Source organism: Myodes glareolus, chromosome 20 (genome assembly GCF_982192425.1).
Source record: "Myodes glareolus chromosome 20, mMyoGla1.1, whole genome shotgun sequence".
NCBI lineage: Eukaryota > Metazoa > Chordata > Mammalia > Rodentia > Cricetidae > Myodes > Myodes glareolus.
In genome coordinates, this window is record NC_142045.1 from 6,406,597 (window position 1) to 6,427,295 (window position 20,699).

Consider the following 20,699-nt stretch of genomic DNA (forward strand, 5'->3'; position numbering starts at 1 on the left):
TTCCATAGCTGGAGAAGAGAAGAGAGAAGAGGAGAGGAAAGGAGAGGAGAGGAGAGGAGAGGAGAGGAGAGGAGAGGAGAGGAGAGGAGAGGAGGGGGGAGGGGAGGGGAGGGGAGCGGAGAAGAGAGGAGAGGAGAGGAGAGGGAAGGAGAGGGGAGGGGAGGAGGGGATGGGAGGAGAGGAGAGAAGAGGGAAAGGGGGAGGGGGAGGAAAAGAGAGGGAAGGGAAGGGGAGGGGAGGGGAGGGCAGGGGAGGGGAGAGGAGGGCAGGGGAGGGGAGAGGAGAGGAGAGGAGAGGAGAGGAGAGGAGAGGAGAGGAGAGGAGAGGAGAGGAGAGGAAAAGAAAGGAAAAGGGTCTGTCTGATTCTGGCTAGAACATGTACTAGTTTTTCTACCTGAAAAATCAAGACAGCACCTGTCTTAATTAATCACTATATATTATATATAATATATATATTATATGTTAATATATTCATCAGATAAACATGTACAACAATATGCATTACTTATAAATTTAAGAAACACCGCACACACTTTGTAAAAAGCTAGTGTTATGATTAGGATGTTGCATGCCTTAATTTACATAAAATGTTAAAGCTCACTGCCAGGCACCCTGCAAGCACCAACACAGGTACTTCCTTATCGTGAACACACGTGCATCCCACTGGTCCTGCTCCGCAGGAGAAGCCTGACTAACACCCCTGGAAGCTCCTTTATGCTTATGGTTAAGTTAATACTAAAATCACGGTGAGACTGAATTACCGGGAAGCAAAGCTGAGTGAGGGAATCTGCCTGCCTCGGTCTCTTTCCCACAGAGGTTGTTGCTTTGAAGGAAGCTTGCTGCTGCTCAGACAAGGAGCAAGATGCGACATGAGCCATCTTGCCTTCCAGCGACTCCTTAAAATGCTTGATATAAATTTCCAGCGCTCCAAAACAACTCTCTTGACCTCGGTGCTTTTTTGGACTCTGTTATTTCCAACTTAATCCTTTCATCCCACCCCACCCTGGATATATTTATAAGGCCTGAACTCAAGCCTGGCTTTCCTTTCTCGTCTGTCTGTGTATCTTAGTGACGGTCACATGCTCACTTGGAATGGGTGTCCTTCCCCACCTCCCTTTATCAGTACTTCATGAAATCAAGGGTAGAGTGTAAGCAATTTGTCTACAATACACACAAGCCCAAGGTGAAGCCAGGAACTTCCTTCCTATGATCTACACTTGGACATTTTAAAGGGAACATATGCTCCGCTTGTTCTGTATGACACAGAAAATATAAAACGGAACCCTGCAGAAATCCTTACGAAGCACCTTGACCGTCCCTGCCCGCATGGGGCCTTTGCCTGGCTTTAGTGTCCTGCACCCCTCTTGGCCCGGCCTGACCCTTTACCGGAAGCTTTCCCACCGTGGGAGCTCACAGTAAAGTCTACTTACTACACACAAATGGACTCTGCCTGCCACACGGCCTCCAAACCACTTAAGAAGTGCGGTTTTTATCATCTGGAGGGTTTACCCTGCATTCCCAATTAGACGGTAAAACAAGATGGACACATGTCTGTCTTCTCTGTAAACTGTGACGGTGCACACCAGCAGAGGTGGCCCCCAAAAAGGTCTGTGCATGAATGGCAACCGTCTCTATCCTGGAGTGGCTACTAATACTGACGCTGTGGTTGAATTGTGTTCTCTCTCAAGCACAGAAGGCATGCTCTTCCTTGAAGGGACGTGGTCCATACCTGGGACTTGCCAGTTGTATTGTTTTATCTCCGAGGCTTCTCTGAAAGACAGCACCAGGGAGTGATGTGTGAGCAAGTCCTTATTATGGAGATTTAGCCTGGTGCTAAACCCCAGACTCTCTCTGTTCAGCTTCCAGGGAGCACCAAGCCTCAGACAGTTCTTTTAATTGCATCTGGCAAAAGGAGTCCTCATAAAAATATACTAGCAAGCTATTAAAAATAACATCAAAATAGCAGGCAAAGGAGAAAGGAAAAAGGAGTGCCCCGAAGAAGGCTTAGCTCAAATACCAGTATGGAAAAGGAAGTCTATTCCGTTTTCTCCAAGCTTCTGTTAGTAACACTGGGGCCTTTAAAGACCGAGAGGTGGGAGGCGGAATGGCGGCTCAGGCCTGGCAGCTACGTTTATGTTTTCATACGTTTGAACGTTCTGAGCAATTTTTACAAGTTTGTGAATCGCCAGAATATGAGTATTTTTCTCTTCCCTTTATTATTTTTCTGTTTATTTATGTATCTATTTATTGTGCTGGGGATGGAACTCGGTGCTCTGTGGACATTAGGCAAGCATTCTTACCCCTACCCAGATGAGGTAATGTCTTAATGGTGACTCCTTGGGCCTGGGCTGGAACTCTGTTCTGTCATGTTTGCCTAACACACCTGGGGTCTGTATTCAATCCGCAGCACTGAGAGGAAAAAAAATAATTGAGTCTTCTCTGAATTTACCTTTCTATACATCTTTCTTTGGGGGAAAACCCGAAGCTTTCCCTGTATTCTCCACAGCGTAAGACAGGACTTCCCACCTGCTCATCGAGTTTAGCAGGTGAGATTAGAACACCCCTATTCCAAGTGTGTCTCCAGGTCTCCAGTTTTGAAGCTTTTTTTTTCTTATTTCATAGCAGAACAAAGCAAAAAAAAAAAAATCCCTCAGCCTTTTAATGGTCTCAAAGTTAACCCTCTCAAAAAATTAAAGGCATTTCCAAAATAAATGCAGACAACATCTAAAAGCTAACCTTATCTAATGACTCCAGGGCCCGTAGAACTTGACAAGGTTTCCAGAATCGCTCTTGAGAGCTTGAGGCATCTGCAGTCCTCACAGGAGAGGGGCTGCCAAGTTGTGGGAAAGCGTTAGCTCTTTACTTTGCCTCATTAAGGACACACCATTTCCCTCAGGTCCTACAAAACCCACCAGAAGCATTTAACTGGTTCTTGTGCTGAGAGACAGTCCTCTGCACAGTTAATTAAGAGCAGTACCTTTTCCAGGCTCAGAGAGTTTTGCACATTGCTCAGGAAGGTTCCTACAGAAAATAAAAATTAAAATATCAATCTGATATCAAACTATGGCCAGCACGTGGAATAAAGTTGTTGAAGAAGTTAGGCATCTTGTTAGTTAAACGAGATAAGGTTAGAGCAGAGTTATAGACCACCAATAGTTATTTCTAAGAAGCTGATTTGATGTGTCATCAAAATGGTCCTTCAGCCACGATCAGTAAATAATGACTGTCACTAGGATACTATTTATGTATCTGTTTATCACTGCCAAGGGAAGTCCTCCTGGGGATGCTGTGAGGGACCAGCATCAATCCAAGACGAAGACCAGGCATGCACAGCCGCTCACCCCAGGGGTGCTGAGTCATGACAGCACCCACTCAGTCCCCGCAGTCTCTGGGCCTTCACACAGCATCTCTTTCAGTGACTGTCACTGCACTCTTTGGTCATGTATGAATATTTGTGTAAACTCCTCAGGTGCTCCCTCAGGGTGAAAGGCCTAGCAAGGACTGATGCTCTGTCAGCTCTCCTGGAGAATGCAGAGAGGCTTATCCGTTTCGCTTGCAATGCCTTCCTCCGGCTACTTCCTCCTACAATAGGAAGGAAGAATTCTGTATGTCAGGAGGTGTTGCTAAATTTCTTTTCCTGAGGGAAACAACAATGTCTGTCCCTCTTTCTAAGGTCCCAGTGACAAAACAAGGCATGAATCTGTCAAAATTCAGTCTGGAGAACCAATGACTCAATCGAGCTTCCTCACAAGCATAGGCAAAGGGTTGTTTGCAGGAGTGTGGGGACCCTCAATCCCAATAAAAGGCCACAGCTGCAAAGCTGCCTAGACGGAGCTACTCCTAGCCTTCCCTGGCCACATACGGTGAAGGCGGTTTTGCAGAGTATGTGGTAGGAGCAGCTGGATACTCAGGTGAGGGTCAGTTCCTTAAGAGAGTGAAAGGCAAGAAGAAGCCGAGCTAGGACGATTCTTTCGCGAGGGACCTCCTCGGGACAGCAGTGGTGTGGCTCAGAGGCTATGCCGTTTTCCTCAGAGGCCCCTGTGCCTCTAACATTTTGCCTCTGTCCTGAGGCCCACGATTCTGCTTGTGGTCAAAACTTTCAAACACACAGATGGAAAACTTTTCTTCCTTTCCTTCCTCAGCTGATGGCGGGCGTCCTCCCTCTGAGCCTGACCTGCAGTGATCTCTCCCTTGCCCACTAAACTCCAGTTTCTCCCGTGGGTCCAAATCTCAGGTTTTGGCATGAGACACCCGGCTGACTCACTCCTTCCCTAATCTCAGGACTGGGTTAAAGGCACACATATTTATTTTGTAGACACAGATGCCAGGCTCAGTGTGTCCCCTGTCATTACGGAATACTGCCTGCTTCCTTCACTAACTTACCAATGTCAAGACAGAGCGATTTTTTTTTTCTGTTTCCATCATCAAACCTGCAGTGCCTAGCAACAAGAACAAGATAAACCCTTTATAATTATCGGGCACTTCCCCTTTATTACAATCGTTAGTCATCAGGTTTGAACTTACATTATTGTGAGATTCCTTACCCCCGCAACTGAGAGGAGGGGAAATCAATCTGTTCTTCTAAAGGGTTAATGTGATTTCTCCAACAGAATAATTGGATCTGGAAAACAGTGGTCAAATCTGGAATAATAATAAACCACCACCACAACAACAACAAAAAACAAAAACAACCCAATTGGATTGGAAGCTAAAACGCACAGCTCAAGTTCAGACAGAGGTTATAGAAGGTTCCTCACCGGTGTGGTGGGTCTGACTTGCATGACCGTGCACACGGTTCAGGAATGAAGAATCACGCTTTTAAAACTCGTTTTACCTGCTCACAAGGCCTCTCCTTCCATCAGTAGGAGTCAAGCTTAATCTTTGCGCTTATGCAATCGTCTTTTGGTTCAGGCCAGACTTTCTTCTGACAGCCTTTCGGATACTGTAGGATTCACACTTCTCCCAGTATTACCTCTAGGGGCTGTAGGATTTACAGAAACAGATGGGGCTCATCAACACGGTAGACATAGATGCACGGTGTTGGGCAAACAACACCCCATTAAGCACCCTGGGACCCGGAAGGTGGACTTCCAGATCCTCTTTGGGGAAGGGTTTCCGTTTGCTCCCACGGCAGCTCACAAACAGTAGTTCCCTCACCGTGCTGAGTCATCGCTTCTGCAATGAGGAACGTAGGTGTGGTCTCAGTCAACAGCCTCCCACAGTGACAGTGCATTCACCGAGGAGTTTCAGGGCTTACAAGAGGAAGTCAGGGCAAAGTAGATGTCCTGTCCTCCCCTTTTCTTCAGTTTAGGAGGACTGTCTGGACCTCCTCATTTGGTTCTTACATCTCACAAACAAGATCACACCAGGAGCCTGCCATGCACTCGGTATTCTCTGGGGATTTTACAACTGTCCCAACTTTCAAAAAGCTGCTGAGAGTTGACAACTAAGAACAAAATAAGTAAGCATGGGATGAAATGGTGATGTGGAATTTCCCTCTGTATGCTGTGAATGTTTTATTACCATTGGTTAATAAAGAAGCTGCTTTGGACCTATGTCAGGGCAGAATAAAGCCAGGCAGGAAATCCAAACAGAGATATAGAGAGAAAGTAGGCAGAGGGAAGGAGATGCCATGTAGCTGCCAAAGGAGACAGACGCCAGATCCTGACCAGTAAGCCATAGCCTCGTGCCAATACATAGATGAACAGAAATGGGTTCAAGATATAAGAGCTAACTAGAAAGGTGCCTAAACTATTGGCTGAACAGTGTTGTAAATAATATAGTTTCTGTGTGATTATTTGGGTCTGAGCAGTCTCCACCTACAAAGTGGGGACCCAATCCTTTGGTTCTTTCCAACACCTCACAGAAGCATTGTCTAGCCAAGGAGGTGACCGTCTGAACTTCACTCAGGTGTAGGCATGAAGATGACCATGCCGTTATGCAGCATTACCTAGCATGTTCTTCACCAACCCATCGCCCTGCCACGCCCCCTGCTTTATTTGGAAGGGACTCCAGGCTCTTCTTTTATCCACTGGTCACAGCCTCCGGTTGACTTGCCTGCTCTGTGCTGTTTTCTTCAGGGAGCCCTCTGTGCAGCAGAGGCCGGAGCCCAGTTCTCCACTGCCTGTGAAACGGAAAGCAGATGTCTACTCCCCAACTCTGCCTCGTCTCGGGGAGCTGGAGCCCTGCTGGTTCAGTGGAGGGGTTCCTCTCCCCACCCCCTGTTTTGTTCCTTTTTTCTTTTATTGTTTTTATTGTGCTATGCATTTTTCTCTGCTCCCTTCCCTTCCTTCCCTCTCCCCTGCCCCCCATGCTCCCAAATTTACTCAGGAGATCTTGTCTTTTTCTACTTCCCACATAGATTAGATCCAGTCTCTTTGTCATCTAGGTTCTCTGGGGTTGTGGGTTGCAGGCTGGTTTTTCTTCGCTTTATGTCTAAAAGCCACTTATGAGTGAGTACAGATGATATTTGTCTTTCTGGGTCTGGGTTCCTCTTAACCTGGGAAGTGTTTGCCTGGACTACTTTACTTTGATTTCCCTTCTCTCCTGCTTCCCCTTCCAGCAAATCTGCCTCCTATGGCGAAAAGGTTTGCAATAAGGAGCCAGGCAGGAAACATAAAACCCATAGATGCTGATTACACACCCTCCTGTTTTAACCTGAACTAAACCTTCCACTAAGTAGTTCAGGAACAACACACAGTGAAGAATGTCCTAAATGCAATATGAGATTTATTCTTGGTTGCTAAGAAATAAAAAACACTGTTGAAACAGCAAGAGTTTATAAAGCAAGAACAATTAAGACAAAACATTTATTTTTAAACCAGACTAACTATAATTAATTTTCTCTTGAGAGACAAATGTGCTCTCAAGAACACCTTTAGGTTCATGATTAAGTCAAATTAAAATTACATATCAAATCACAAAATGCTTTTTAATTTAAACAGTCCATGTTTAATAATAAAAGAAACCTCTAAAATATTAAAACATTTTAAGACTCAACTATTACTAAATCCTCAGAGCAGAGTAAATCAGCAATAGAAAATAAAATGCTTTGTTAAATTATTTTCTTCTAACTGGATAATTTCTAATTATATAATTGGCAGATTAATAGTTTACAACAAATCATTATGCTTTGTATTTTTATGAAATACTTTACAAGGGGAGCTAAATTAGGGATAATAAGTTAAATAAATATGCTACTTAAAACTGAACTGTAGAAAAACTGACATAGTGTTAAAATCTCACTCAGTGACTATTTTTAGATGTTGGTTAGGTAATTTACTATTATTTAATATAAATGTAATATTTAGATAAAACTTTCTCTAATAGTTTTATTAAAAATTTTAGAGAAGAAAAAATTGGAGGAAGACAACTAAATATCACAATGTGCTGAAAATAAAATTTAGCAAAATTAGATTAAAAGCTGAGCTGTTGTAATTTAAAAAAACAGGAACCCTAATTTTCTTTTTGATAACTCTATATGCATCTTCAGTTGGCTCGAGAGTTAACCGTATTCAAATATAAACATGAGTTTCAGCGGTGTTTCCATCCTGTGTCTTCCCACTGAACACGCACACACGTATCACCAGAAGGACCTGTATCTCCTGGTCACAGATGACAGGAAGCCCTGCAGAGTACTGGCTTTTCATCTGACTTAACTTGACAAGTAACTTGAAAGCAGCAGAGATATATTGTGCATTGTCTTGGTGCACAGGCAGGTTAGAATAAAAACAAGTTATTTTTGTTTCTTAGACTATATGGATAAAGTAAAATATTCTAGAACATGATCTGAACTTAAAAACAAAGAAAATAGAAACCAGCAATTTCATGCGTGTGAGTCAGCCGGCTGAGGAGTTCTTTCACACAGACCTGTGTCCCTTTGAAGTACAAAGCCTCTGAGCAGTTTTCCTCTCCCCAAACCTGCTAAGCGCTCGCAGTTTTACTTAGTCATTATTTACCAGGGAGCCTTGCTATTCAGATCAAAGGCTGTTGCAACTAAGAAAGGATTATTAGGTTTTCTCTTTCCTTATTTAATTGATACTTTCCTTTTACATTCCTTATGTAATAAGATACAGCAGGAAAAGTTCCTACTCCGCAGATGTATAATACACGACTATTTAGGTGACAAAGCACTAATAAAGTTTTCAAGGTCTGCTAAAGAATTGTGAAGTTCATCGTTCATATCGTGACTTCTAAGGAACTTTTTAAGGGTGCCTATAGCTTCGATTGCGTCATTTTTGGATGGTAAGGGCGGGTCTGCTTCTAGAGCTCCGCTGTCCTCCTCCTCTTCATCAGAAGCATAAAAACCAGTTTCACCTTGTTTACTTTCATTGGTACACTCTGCATCATCATTTGTGGTGGCTTCACAGGTCTCCAGATCCTCGTCCAGGGCAGCATACTCCTCTATGGACAAACCTTCAGGAAGCTCCACCCCTGCTCCCAGAGCAGGGGCGGCCAGGTCAAGAGCAGCAGCGTCACTCTCTGCCTTTGGCAAGTCTGTTTCCAGCGTTGGAGACCTGAATCCTGCTTCTTCATAGCTTTTCAGAATGGTCTCTGGGGTTACAGCTCTCCAACACAGATGCAATGTATCAACCGCGTCTAGTAGAGAAAATGTAAATTCTTTGCTACTTTCAACAGAACTTAAAAATTTCTTGATAAGACAGTGCCGATATTTGATTTTCAGGCTTTTAATAACACCTTGTTTCATAGCGACAAGCCCGGAAGATAGGCATGATGGGAAGATTGCTAACTCAATGGACTTTAGGTTTTTCACCTCTGGATGTGCTGGGCAAGAATCAACAAAAATCACCACTCTTCGTTGCTGGGCTTGAAATTTCTCATCAAGCTGATGCATCCACTGTTCGAATATGGCTGCAGTCATCCATGCCGTTCTGTTCGCTTCATAATACACAGGCAGGGACTTTATGCCTTTGAAACAACGCGGAGTTCGGTTTTTCCCAATAATGAGCAAAGGAAGCTTCTCTGAGCCGTCCATGTTTGTTCCGACTGCAAGCGTTATCCTGTCTTTGCACAGCTTTCCGACTGAGCAAGTCTCTCCTTTATATGCAAATGTGTTTGTAGGTAGCATTCGATAAAGCAGTCCGGTCTCTTTAATACTGAAAACATTCTTAGGATGATAATCATTTAAGTAATAAGGCAGCACATTTTGGTACCAGACAACGGCAGGGTCTGTAGATATACCGGAGGCTTCTACAGACTGTGCTCTGAAAACTAAGCCGTACCTGGACTTGAAACGATCCAACCAACCATTGCTGCACTTAAAGTCATTATGTCCCAGCTTCTGAGCAAAATCGTTAGCTTTTAGGCGTAACATCGGCCCGTTAACGGGAACATTGAGACACTGGGCAATCCGATACCACCTCATCAGTGCCTCTTCCAGATCCGTATAAAATGCCGTTCTCAGTCTTTTTCTCTTCGGATCAAATCTCAGAGACTCAAAGGCTTCCAGAACTTTGTCTTTGTTTTTCATAATGGAAGACAAAGAATTTTTCTTTATTCCGTATTCAGCTGCAATCTCGGCCTTTTTCTTGCCACTCTCCACTGCATTTATGATGTCAATCTTTTCCTCGATGGACAGACTCTTCTTTTTCTTCCCAGCCACTGGCTGAGTCACGGCATCCACAGGGGCCTCGGCCATCTCAGCCCCCTCTCTGAGCTCCTGGTACAAGTTTCTGCAACCAGTTTTGGTTTTCAGAGCAATGTGGACCAAGGCTTTCTATCTATCATTTCCTGTATTAAAGCTGGTAAGTATCAGTAGTCTAACTCTTTAGGAAACTGACAACTAGAGGTATCTTGCAAAGTCTGAAGCAAAGTCTATATGCGATTAAGAGGCGCCTCCTTCCTAGGGTCTTGTGCGGCTCAATTTATAGTTCTTCGGAGTTCCAGAAGTCAAGCTAAAATAAGAATCTCATTATGTCAAACCTGCCCGGTCCTGCTAATGTATTTTTGGAGCTGCAATCCTTTAAGACGCTCCATTTTATCCATGCATGCTTCAACCTTTTAGTAGCTCTCCACAGAGAACAGAGGGCCTCAGAGAGAAGAAACAGATTTTCCAAAGTGTCCGTACAAAACATCACCTGTTAAGTTCATGTTTCTTCAAAGTTACAGGGGAAAGTGGCATGCTTCTACTTCTTTCTTGAAAATGACAGGAGGAAAGGTAGCATTTTAGCCGTCTGCCAACGGAACATCAATAGAATACAACACCCTGAACGACAGTGAAACGGACGGGAAGAAGTTTCTGAAAAGGCAGCAACCAAAGCTTTCAGGTGAACGCTGACCTCCTCAACGTCCTCCATTAGAAGGTCTCCAGCTCTGCTTTGTGGGTTTGGAGCCTCCCTGTGCTTTTCGGCTTTGAAAATGTGTGCTTGCCAAAATTAAAGAACTAAAAATGATCCTGGATAGTTCATCGGGCGACTATTTTCTACATGAGGTCACAGACTATAACCTCTGGCTCTTCTAAAAGCAAAACCAGACGGTCGTCATGAGCTCAATTTTTAATAGCACATGGGAGACAGACTTCTTCATAGGAGTCTGCTTGATTGAAATACTCAAATCAGGTGGTTGATAATTCCATTAAAAATTCTAAACTCCATTCTCACTCAGTATTACTTGAGAATATGCATCATAATAAATACATTATTAGGAGAATATAATGTAGAAAATGATCTCAACTAAATAGGAAGTAGGGTGACCATGGTTCTTACCCTCTCAGGGCCTCTACTGTCTGTGTGTGGAAAAGTGACTTGCCATAGTACAAAGACATGGGCTTTGGTGCAAGGTGAGGAATGACTGCCATTTAGTACTTAGTGGTTCTGAGTCACCTAACGTAAAAACTTCAGTTCTTTATCTGTAAAGGGGGAGAAACTGCAGAACTGGCTTAATAGAGTTGCTGCACACTCAGCAAAACCCAGTGAGAGCACAAGAGGCATTAGTGTAACACACACACACGCATGCACGCACACACACACATGCACACACACATACACACACGCACATACGCACACACGCGCGCACACACACACATACACACATGCACATACGCACACACGCACACACGCGTGCACACACACGCATGCACACACACACACACACACACACACACACACACACACTATCAGGTTTCTGTAGAAGAATAGACCATCATGAATGCTGTGAACTCCCGTAGCATCACTGCATGACTTCCAGGGAAAGCTCGGCTTTCTAAGTAGACAGGACTTGACCATGTGACTTAGTTCCCTCAATCCCTAGCACATTGTTCATTTATGTGGGGAATACTTGCATATTTTCTTAAAAATTTGTAGACTATCTTTTATGTAAATATTTTGTTCTTATTAGTTTGATATTAGCGTTTAGAAAACATCTCCCTCCCTCCCATCTTATTTTGTCAAAAAATAAGCAAGGGCTGCAGAAATGATAAGTTGAATTTTTTCTTTGTTCATCCTAACTGACACAATTAAAAAATAGATTGAAAATCTCTAATCTCCAAATTGTAATTTCTTATTTTTTTTTTTGAGATAGGGTTTCTCTGTGTAGCCTTGACTGTCCTGGAACTCACTCTATAGACCAGGCTGCTCACAGACTCACAGAGATCTGCCTGCCTCTGCCTCCTGAGTGCTGGGTTAAAGGAGTGTACCACCACCACCAGGCTAATATCTTCAAATCTTAAATCCAGTGGATTTATGGATTAAGGATGTTCAATATTCCAAATAAAAGGCTCACAATCTGAATTACTTGTGTGAAGCACTTTAGATAATGAACACTAAGCCCGTACACACAGTCATAGAGACAATGTCATCTTGATCAATATCTTTATTTAGGAAGATATACAACTTGCCTTTTGCATCAACAGTATCATTTCCTTCAACAACAAAAGTCAAATTTCCATAGTAATATACAACAAATTCCTAAAACAATCAAATATGTGATGTGAACTAGACGAACTAGACCTTTCCCCTAGAAAGGTATAAACATCAGAACATCAGTACTGCCCAGTTAATAAGGGATGCTGTCCAGCCTTCCATAGTACTGCCCAGTTAATAAGGGATGCTGTCCAGTCTTCCACAGACTATTGGTGGCGCTGGCTGTTCAAGGAGTCATGGCAGTAACTAATATTTACTGAAAATGCTTATGCTTTCAATAAGCTCAGTGTTCATATCCGCCTTGAACACGTTAAGCCGAACAATGCTGTCCAACGAGTTAGAAATATTTTCTCAACAGTTGGCCTAAGAAATAGGCCTTTCCCTAAAGAATCCTATGAGAGATAAATAATATTAGTCTTCTTTTATATTCTTGGTTTTGCCGATGAGAAGTGCAGCATCTGGTGTTTTCCGAGAACTGTGCATAGGTTGTTAGGAGGTACATCAATCGGTGCAAAGCGTATGGAGGGCAAATTAGCAACCCAAAAGGAAAAACTTTAAAATGTCTAAAATTTCTTAATCTAGAAAGTCTGTATCTATAATTCTGTCTGGAATTGGAGTTACAGGTAGTTGTGAGCCACGTGGGTGCTGGGAGCTGAACCTTTACAAGTCACCAGAGCAGTAAGCTCTCCAAACCAACGGGCTCTTCGCAGTCCAGCAACCATTCGTTATCTCATAGTCTGTGGGTCAGACGTCCAGGGAACTCAACCGGGTCTTTAGGGTCTCACAGAGCAGACGCCAGGATGCCAATCTCTTATCAAGAGGCTCTGAGAAGGAACAACCAAGTCTCACTGAGGTTGTTCGCGGCTTAACTCCTTGCTGTGAAAGACTGAAGCCCTGGCACTTGGTGGCATTTGGTGGCTGCGCCAGGGATCATTCTCCACACTCAGAGCCGTCTGCCATGTCCTTGTCACAACAGAGAATCTCCCTCCTGTCCAGGCTCTTGTACACTCTGACTTTGACTTCCTCTTCTCACTGCTTTTAAAGGGTTTGTGTGGTCACGTTGTTAGGTCACCCAGATTAGCTCCCTTTTTAGTAACTCAAAGCCAACTAATTAGCTACCTTAACCACACCTGTAAAAATCCCACTGCAGGTAATGATTATGGGAGTGTTATCCCGTCATGTTTATAGGAAGGGAATAATGCAAGGTGGAAGTCATTGGTGGTCAGCCTAGATTCTCCATGGTACATAATATTCTTTGGGCTATATATTATATCAGAACTGGAAAAATCTAAAGATACAACAAAAAGGTTAATTAAATAAATTAAGAACATCTATATATTGAAATACTACTATACCATTGAACCATTGAATGATCTTTTTTTTTTTTTTTTTGGCTAACCCCAAACTCCAGTTTCGGCCTCCTCTATAGTTGAGATTACTGGTATATGTTGGGCCAAAAATATTTCAGGGCCTGTACCTCGAGGCCTGTAGGACAGAGAAAAGCCTCTCATTGGCTGGAGGTGTCCTTACATCACAGGGTGGTGCTTAACCTTTATAAGCAGACACTCACAGCAATAAACTGAGTTTCTGCTTTGGCTTGACTCCCTGTCATGTCTGACTGGGGCTGTGGAAAGGGCAGGTAGCACACTCACCTTTCCCTGGGGAGTGAGGAGGCTAAGGAAGCCTAGCAGGCATAAACCATCACCCTGGCTGGAAGGATCATAACTAATGACATGAAGACAATTCTATGACATAAGTTAAGCAACAGAATATGAATCTACATGCCTGAAAATACTGAAAATTACATCAGTCCGGCCATTCATAGATTCTTAATATCAACTGTCAAATAAATGAAGGGAAATACGAATGAAAAGACATCCGGCAGAAATGCTGAGTGTTCCTGCTAGTAAGTGAATAGAAGGTTCAGCCTCCCCACCCACATTTCCTCCCTTCTTTTTTTAAATTCTAACATTCTCTCTGTACCAGACTGTGAGAGAGAACTGAGCACAGGGAGACATGACACTGGTGTCTTCCCATTCAGAAAATCTGGGGAGCCGTAAATGACTCTGGTCTTAACAGCAGTTCACAGCTCTCTGCAGAGGCCCAGCCACTGCCCACAGAGAAAGAGCCCCGCTTTTGTCTTTCACTACCAGACAGCAACAAAGCCCACTTACACCTGCTCATGTCACAGGTCTATATAGTAGCAGTTGCTGGTCTCCTGGAAGTTTCCTGGTATGCAACACGTTACATACATATGTCTACAACCCAAGTAGTGTGAACTCCCTGATGGTTACAAAAGAATAAATATGACCAAAGTTCAGTCTGCCAAAAAGGACAAGGGAGCCAATGAGATGGCTCAGCAGCAAAAGTACTTGCAGTACCAGTCCAATAACATAATTTAAGTTGGTTCTTTTGGGGGGAGTGGGATGGGGGGCTAAGGAAACAGATACAAAGAGTCAGTCGTGTAAGGCTGGCCAACAGGGGTTCGAATTAAGGGCTGTGGTAAAGAGGTGGCAAAAACGAACTCCTACAGGGTGGACAAATAAGTTTCTAAGGGAAGCAAGAGCTGAGTTCAGTGCCAAGGATGAATAGGAAAGGCGTGAAGACATTTCTGCAGAGAAGATGAGACAGTGAAAACAGACATGTGCTGCCACCGCCCCGCATAGACGAGCACTCCTACTCCAGATATATGGATTTGTGATTTGGTTGGAGGGACTCCCTAACAGAAAGCAAGACTGGGGCCAAACCTGGCAAGCCTTGCACAGCAGGGTAGGGAGATCAAATGTATTCAGAACGTCACCGAGGCCAACCAGAGACTTAGAGCGTGAAAGTAACAATCATACAAGAAGGTTTCCGTCATCAATAACAACAAATGATATCATGAAATCATACACGAATAGATAACACCACTAGACTCATCTGGTGTACTTTATGCATGACTGAGGGAAGTGGAAGACATACCTATGAGAAAGCTTCTGGAAAGTCTAACACCTTCACACTCCAGCCTGTCCATCTGGGAGCTTCTCAGTGTGCCCTGTCACCCAGCACCCTCTATTAAGGAACTTCTCTCCTGAAGGCGACACTGTGTGATCCACGGAGAGAAGGCTGCTGGTGCAGAGTGCTGGAATTCCTGACCTATTATGGGAATTCTCAGACAAGATCTGGATGTAGCAATTTCTTCTCTTGAGAGAATAGCATGGATAAGCGTTATGCAACATTCAAGATCTAAATCTGATAGACACTTATTTAATGCAAAATGGAACAAAAGCATCAGCCACTCATCTCTTCTCTTCTTCCTGATTACACAATGAAAGACGGGCAGCCTACCGAAGTACTCCACAAGCCCAGGGAATAGAGAGCATCTCACTTTGCAAAGGCGAATAAATCACCTCCATGTTGGGATCAGCGATCCGTTTGTGACAGCAAACTTTTTCATCTTATCTCTCTGATCAGTAGAAAGGGATGAGGGGAATCTGTTCTTCCTAAGAAGAAAGGGCAGACAGAAGTCTTTGAGGCAAAAAGGGGAAAAATTGGAAAAAAAGGAGTGAAAGAAAACAGGAAGAAAAAGGGAGGGAGAGGAAAATAAAGTCTCCACTTCCGTAGACATAGATTTAAAAGCTTTTTAGTTGGTATAAAAGAATTGATCTCAGTAACACAAAAAGAAAGGGGAAAAGGGAGTGAATAAATTTCCCTAGATCCACAGGACACAAACTTCTGCTTTCTTTGGCCCAAATGATGTACAGAAGGTTCTTGTTTGTTTGTTTTGCTTTGGGTTCTTGCAATTTTCCATCATTAACTGAGGCAGATTCCAGGGTTTTCTTAGGGTGGGTTCACGTTTCTATTTCCTTTGGGGTAGTAGAAATCATGGAACGATTAATTAATCGCATCCTATTCCTGCTCATGACAATATTATGGATAAGGACTAATCATGCAGAGTACCGGCACCTCACTGCATTGATGGTTATGTAGAATAACAAACTAACAGTATCGTTATCAAGGAGAAATGAGCATTAGTTCCAAGTCCGTCAGAATCAACATAAGAATTATCAGTAGTTCCCAAAGATACTATACCACTAAAGTAGACATAACCAATACAAATGCCAAGTATCCCCAAACTCATAGACACCCTCAGAGGCCCTTAGTACTATTAAGTTCTATTAAGTACTAACTGTCCACACCATTCACAAATGGGCATTCGGAGACAGGATTTTCAAATCACTCTTCAGAAGCTCTGGAGATAGATAACATTTGTACTTAACTGAAAGTCCTATTGAGTTCCTATGCAATGAGATCAGGAGTTAGCTAGATTGGGGGCCCTTTCTAAAAACGGAGAAGACTAAAGGGTTCCAACTCAGGAGGATGGCTTTGAGTAGGAAAATTCACAATACATTGCAGAATAGCTACGGTTTAAGTAATTTGGTATCTAAAAATTCTCACTATGTTTGGGAATGTCAGCATTATTTTTGTAAGGGTAGATATGCTAGAAATCTAAGACAACACCTTAATTAGGTTAGAAGAGTATGCAGTGTATTGTGTAAATGTTTACAGTGTCATTTTTAACAAGCCTGGGGAAGACACCGTAAGGAGAGAGAGAGAGAGAGAGAGAGAGAGAGAGAGAGAGAGAGAGAGAGAGAGAGAGGCTGAAACTCCTTGGAAACGAGAGTCACCTTCTTTCCTGTTGGTCCTGGGGAGGGAGGACTCTTGCAGCTATCCCCCAAAGACAGGTAGGAGACGACCAAGAAGTGCTCTGGGAGAAGGGACGGTTGAGCGGTTTCTGTGGACAGGACGGAGGCGATCTACTTAAGAGGTGGTGCGGATAAGAGGAAAGCAGAACTCGGTGGCCGGTAAAAGAGAAGCAGCAAAGCAAAGAACTAGGGGCCGACTGTCAGAGAGCGAGCCGGACGGGGAGAGCACAGAAACAAAGCTGTCATCGTGCGCTCACGGATGCGGGTCTTTCTGCAGGGACCGTCAGGAATGCGGTGGTCGCGGGGGAAAGCGAAGGGTCAGGCTTCCGCGCTGTCCTGGGCTGGATACTCATCTCCGCTCCATCTCTACCTCCTCCGCTCCGGTGTCTGGCAAAGCTTATGCTCTTCGGTAGCGGCGTGGCGGTGAGATACGTCCACCTTCACCCTCCGGGCACCGGGTGTGAGTGTGGGAAGAGGCTAGGGCACTCCTGATGGAAGCGCTGCGTCTCCTGCACTCGAACCAGGCGCTGCACTCCACGCCGCCGTCCGGTTACCCCGGCAACGGCCCGTGCGGATTCCCGGATGTAGTCACCCGGGCCGCAGCCCGGGGCGGAGCTGGGAGGACCCAGCCCCTGGGGAGACGCGCGCGCACCATCGAGACGTGGCGGTGCCCGGCTCGGCTTCTGGAGAGAGCGAGAGGAGAGAGGCGATCCTCGGCCCAAGACCCCGCACTTCCGGTCCTCTCACTTCCGGCTCCGAGGCTGCGGTGCAGGCGCCGGAGGCCGGAGTGAGAGGTCGCGGGTGCAAGAGTCCTCGGCAGGCGGTCGCCGAGAGCCTTTGACAGCTGCAGCCGAGGTGCGTGGGGGAAGGGACGGAGGACAAGCTCCGGGTCGTGCTTCCGCTCACGTCTGCTCCGGGCCGACCGGATTCCCGAGGGCTGCAACCGGGAGTGCCCGCGACCGAGCGCTGCCGGCTTCCCGGCTGCTGACAGACAGGTGAGGGCGGAGCCGCGGCGGGAAGGATGGGGTTGAGGTGGCGTCGCCTCCGGTTGCACGCTGCACACTCGCTCTGGGGCATTCCCACCCCCTGGGAGCCGTCAGGTCCGCCCCTGGGTCCCCCCTGTCCCGCTGACTGTGTCCTGGGGTGAAGGGGGCAGCACCGGCCCCTGGGGCGGCACCCGCTCCGCTCTGCAGGCTGTGGGTGGGAAGAGGTGGCAGAGTGGACTCTGTCCGAGTGGGCCGCCTTGCTGTCCCCCACTTCCTCTCTCCCGCTGCGGGAGGAAGGGAGGTAGCCACAGCCCCTCGGAGAGGTCGCCTGACCCTGGTGCAGACAGGCGTCCTGCCTGAAATGTCCCAAGCCCGAGTGCTGGCCAGGGCGCCCAAGGAATGCCGAAGTTTGGAGAAGGAAATTGTGGCCCTGCCTTCTGCTGCGTTCCTCATTGCCAAGTTACTACTCTTTACGTGACTCGGAAAGGAAGCTTTTTTTTTTTTTAAGTGTTTAGATTCTAGACTTTCTTCCTTTTTATTGCTTCCTTGGCTTTGTTCTTATCTTCCTCATGATCCCTCGGATCTGAAGAAGTTTGTACTTTACACTTCCTGCAGATCCTTTAAGCCACCCTCTCAGGATTTTGTTCGTCATTCCTTTATTTTTTCCTGAACTATACTTACTTGGTTCTTATCTGATCAGAAAAAAAATTAGGAATGAAAGAATTTCAGGGCATTTTATCAACACGTTGCTTTCACAATTGCGAGGGTGTGTTCACATTTGCCATTTAATTAACTTCGTTGACAAAGGAAGGTGCACCAGAGTGATGACGTTGGTTAGTTCTCTGGAGGCTGCAGGAATTGGCCATTTCGTTGTTGCTCTTTTACAGCAAGTACTACGACTATTGCACTTTCCTTCTGGCTGTTCTCCTTTCATTTGCTTTTACCTTTCGTTTTTCTTGTTCAGCAAGATCAATTCTGTCTCCTAACTACAAAGTCTAACACTTAGTGTGTAGGAAAACAGCGTATTTCCATTTGTATTTTCTGAATGAAAGGCTCTGCCTGAATGAAAGGCTCTGAGCTATTTTATTTCCATTTTGATAAAATGTTACTTTTCTTGCATGATCCTTGCCTTCATCCTGGATTGGGGCCTCCAGGTACCAGTGATTGTCTATCCCCACCCCAAGAATTATGTTCAAAGTTTGTGTGTGTGTGTGTGTGTGTGTGTGTGTGTGTGTTCTGGGCAATTGCATTCTTTTATCAAATTCTTAAAAGACATTTATATCCCGCAAAATTTAAAAGCACTGGTTTAGTGTCTCGTTAAAGCTAATGGAACCAGTTATTCGTGGAACTGTTTTCCCAAATTGCAAACGGCTTTTAGGGGGGCGGGCGGGGGAAGTAGAGTAGAGTGCAGAGATTATGGTGCTGAACTGAAATCTCACTATGTCAAAACTGCCGTGTTTCTAAATTCCTTCCCGGACCTATAGAAGGAAGCAGGTTGGTTCCTGATTTGTGGTTTTGAGGTTTCTTTTTGGGGATAACTGGCTGTGCCCATTGCTTTGCTAATACAGAGCATTTATAAACTGATGTGTCCACCACTCTTTAATGCATCCTAAGTGTCACCAGCCCTCTGGGTGCAACTCAGAATACAGCATCGAAATGATAGCTGTCCTTTGCTTCCGACGCCTGTTTTAGCTGGAGATGTCTGTCTTGGGCATGGGCCTCCTGTAGGAAGGGCGGATAAGATGTATTCCATTTGGCTGTGGCAACGTTCCACACTCCTTTCTCTTCATTCTTTGTCATACATGTAAATTATTATTTCTTGTAAATGAGGATCTCTCCAAGCTTAATGTAAGTCTTGGGGTGCATATTTCCTTACTGATTTGATTGTGAAGAGTTTGGAAGTTGAAGTTGTGAAGTTTTGAAGCTCACTTCCTACAACGCTACCTGCACAGCTCGTCATGAATGGTCTAAAGGAAGCAATTTCTTCACTTCAAACAAAGCCCTGATTTTCCCTCAGTGTAGTGTCCTCACTTGGAGCAATCAATGCTAAGCTAGTTGCTTGTCGTTAAGATAAGGGTAGGTTTAAAAGATACATCCTGACTAGCACCACAATGGGAGGCACATTTATTTGCTTACGATGTACGTGATGCCTGGTGCTGTCAGGATCATCTCATCCTTTTAGCAACCTTATACGGTCATACCCCCCCACCATTTATAGATCAGCGGTTCTTAGTCTGTGGGTCACGACCCCTTCACAGGGGTCACCTAAGGCCATTGGAAAACACAGATGTTTGCATTAACATTCATAACAGCAACATTACAATTATGAGGCAGAAATGAGTGTAATTTTTGCACGAGAACTGTGAAAAGGTCGCAGCTCCTGATTGTCACCGTGACTGCGCTGTTGCGGCTCCTGATTGTCACCGTGACTGCGCCGTTGCAGCTCCTGATTGTCACCGTGACTGCGCCGTTGCAGCTCCTGATTGTCACTGTGACTGCGCCGTTGCAGCTCCTGATTGTCACTGTGACTGCGCCGTTGCTGCTGTCCTTCATGACGGTCTCACCTTGTCAGATTTGTTCACTGCGGACTTGCTCTTTCGACGCCCTTCCCTTTGAACAGGGCCTTTTACAGGAGAGCTTTCTGTGCCGCAAAGACACAGTGGGGAGAGGGGGTCTTCATCTAAACTTTGGAAATAGTTTGTAAAGGGGATATTTCTCTTCTATTTACTGCTTCATTTAATCATTTATATCAAATTTATTTATATTGTTATTTAAAATTATATGTGTGTGTATGGGCATGTTCACATGAGTGCAGCACAGGTGCCCATGGACTTGAGTGACCGCAGAGCTGGAGTTACAGGTGGTTGTAAGCGCCCTGTCATAGGTGTTGGGGACCAGTGTCCAGTCCTGTGTGAGAGCAGTACACCCTCAACAGCTGAGCGCTTTCTCCAGACCCTGTGTTTACTTGACAAATGGGTGCACGGTTTGCATTTTTGGTCATAATTCAGCAGTGCTTTTTCTTTTTTGGCTTTCAAGACAGGGTTTCTCACTGTAGCACTGACTGTCTTGGAACTCACTCTGTAGCCCAGGCTGGTCTCGAACTCAGAGATCGACCTCCCTCTCTGCCTCCTGGGTGCTGGGTGTGCACC

At 45.0% G+C, this 20,699-nt stretch overlaps 3 protein-coding genes and 1 non-coding gene across 6 annotated transcripts in view; 1 reads left to right on the plus strand and 3 right to left on the minus strand.

Annotated features, from left to right (window-relative positions):
- Positions 1 to 529: 529 nt before the first annotated feature.
- Positions 530 to 6,128, minus strand: LOC125394106 (uncharacterized). The gene is made up of 4 exons (XR_015735746.1): positions 4,835 to 6,128; positions 4,525 to 4,621; positions 4,384 to 4,439; positions 530 to 3,582 (listed from the first exon to the last, which is right to left on the minus strand). It is a non-coding gene; the product is annotated as an uncharacterized LOC125394106 (transcript).
- A 339-nt stretch (positions 6,129 to 6,467) lies between these two features.
- Positions 6,468 to 10,994, minus strand: Tigd4 (tigger transposable element derived 4). Its single transcript, XM_087899433.1, has one exon. The coding sequence runs from the start codon at positions 9,656 to 9,658 to the stop codon at positions 8,114 to 8,116; it is 1,545 nt and encodes a 514-aa protein (XP_087755559.1). The 5' UTR covers positions 9,659 to 10,994; the 3' UTR covers positions 6,468 to 8,113.
- An 817-nt stretch (positions 10,995 to 11,811) lies between these two features.
- LOC146890112 (uncharacterized) lies at positions 11,812 to 20,103 on the minus strand. The gene is made up of 3 exons (XM_085682299.1): positions 19,942 to 20,103; positions 16,547 to 17,929; positions 11,812 to 15,361 (listed from the first exon to the last, which is right to left on the minus strand). Exons 1-2 carry the CDS (start codon positions 20,101 to 20,103, stop codon positions 17,153 to 17,155), a joined length of 939 nt encoding a protein of 312 aa, XP_085538425.1. The 3' UTR covers positions 11,812 to 15,361; positions 16,547 to 17,152.
- Positions 17,287 to 20,699, plus strand: part of Arfip1 (ARF interacting protein 1) — a 69,130-nt gene continuing 65,717 nt past the window's right edge. For 2 of the 3 annotated variants that reach the window (XM_048424521.3, XM_048424523.3), the window contains exon 1: positions 17,426 to 17,559. The gene's annotated coding sequence lies outside the window, so the exon portion shown is untranslated. The other variant, XM_048424522.3, reaches the window with a different exon arrangement.

Excerpts from the sequence above, each read along its gene's own strand:
- Tigd4 (XM_087899433.1), bottom strand. The coding sequence starts at position 9,658 with ATGGCCGAGGCCCCTGTGGATGCCGTGACTCAGCCAGTGGCTGGGAAG.
- LOC146890112 (XM_085682299.1), bottom strand. The coding sequence starts at position 20,103 with ATGAAGGACAGCAGCAACGGCGCAGTCACAGTGACAATCAGGAGCTGC. Across the intron at positions 17,930-19,941 it reads GCCGCAACAGCGCAGTCACG|CACTCGGGCTTGGGACATTT; the intron begins GTGACAATCAGG and ends CGCCCTGGCCAG.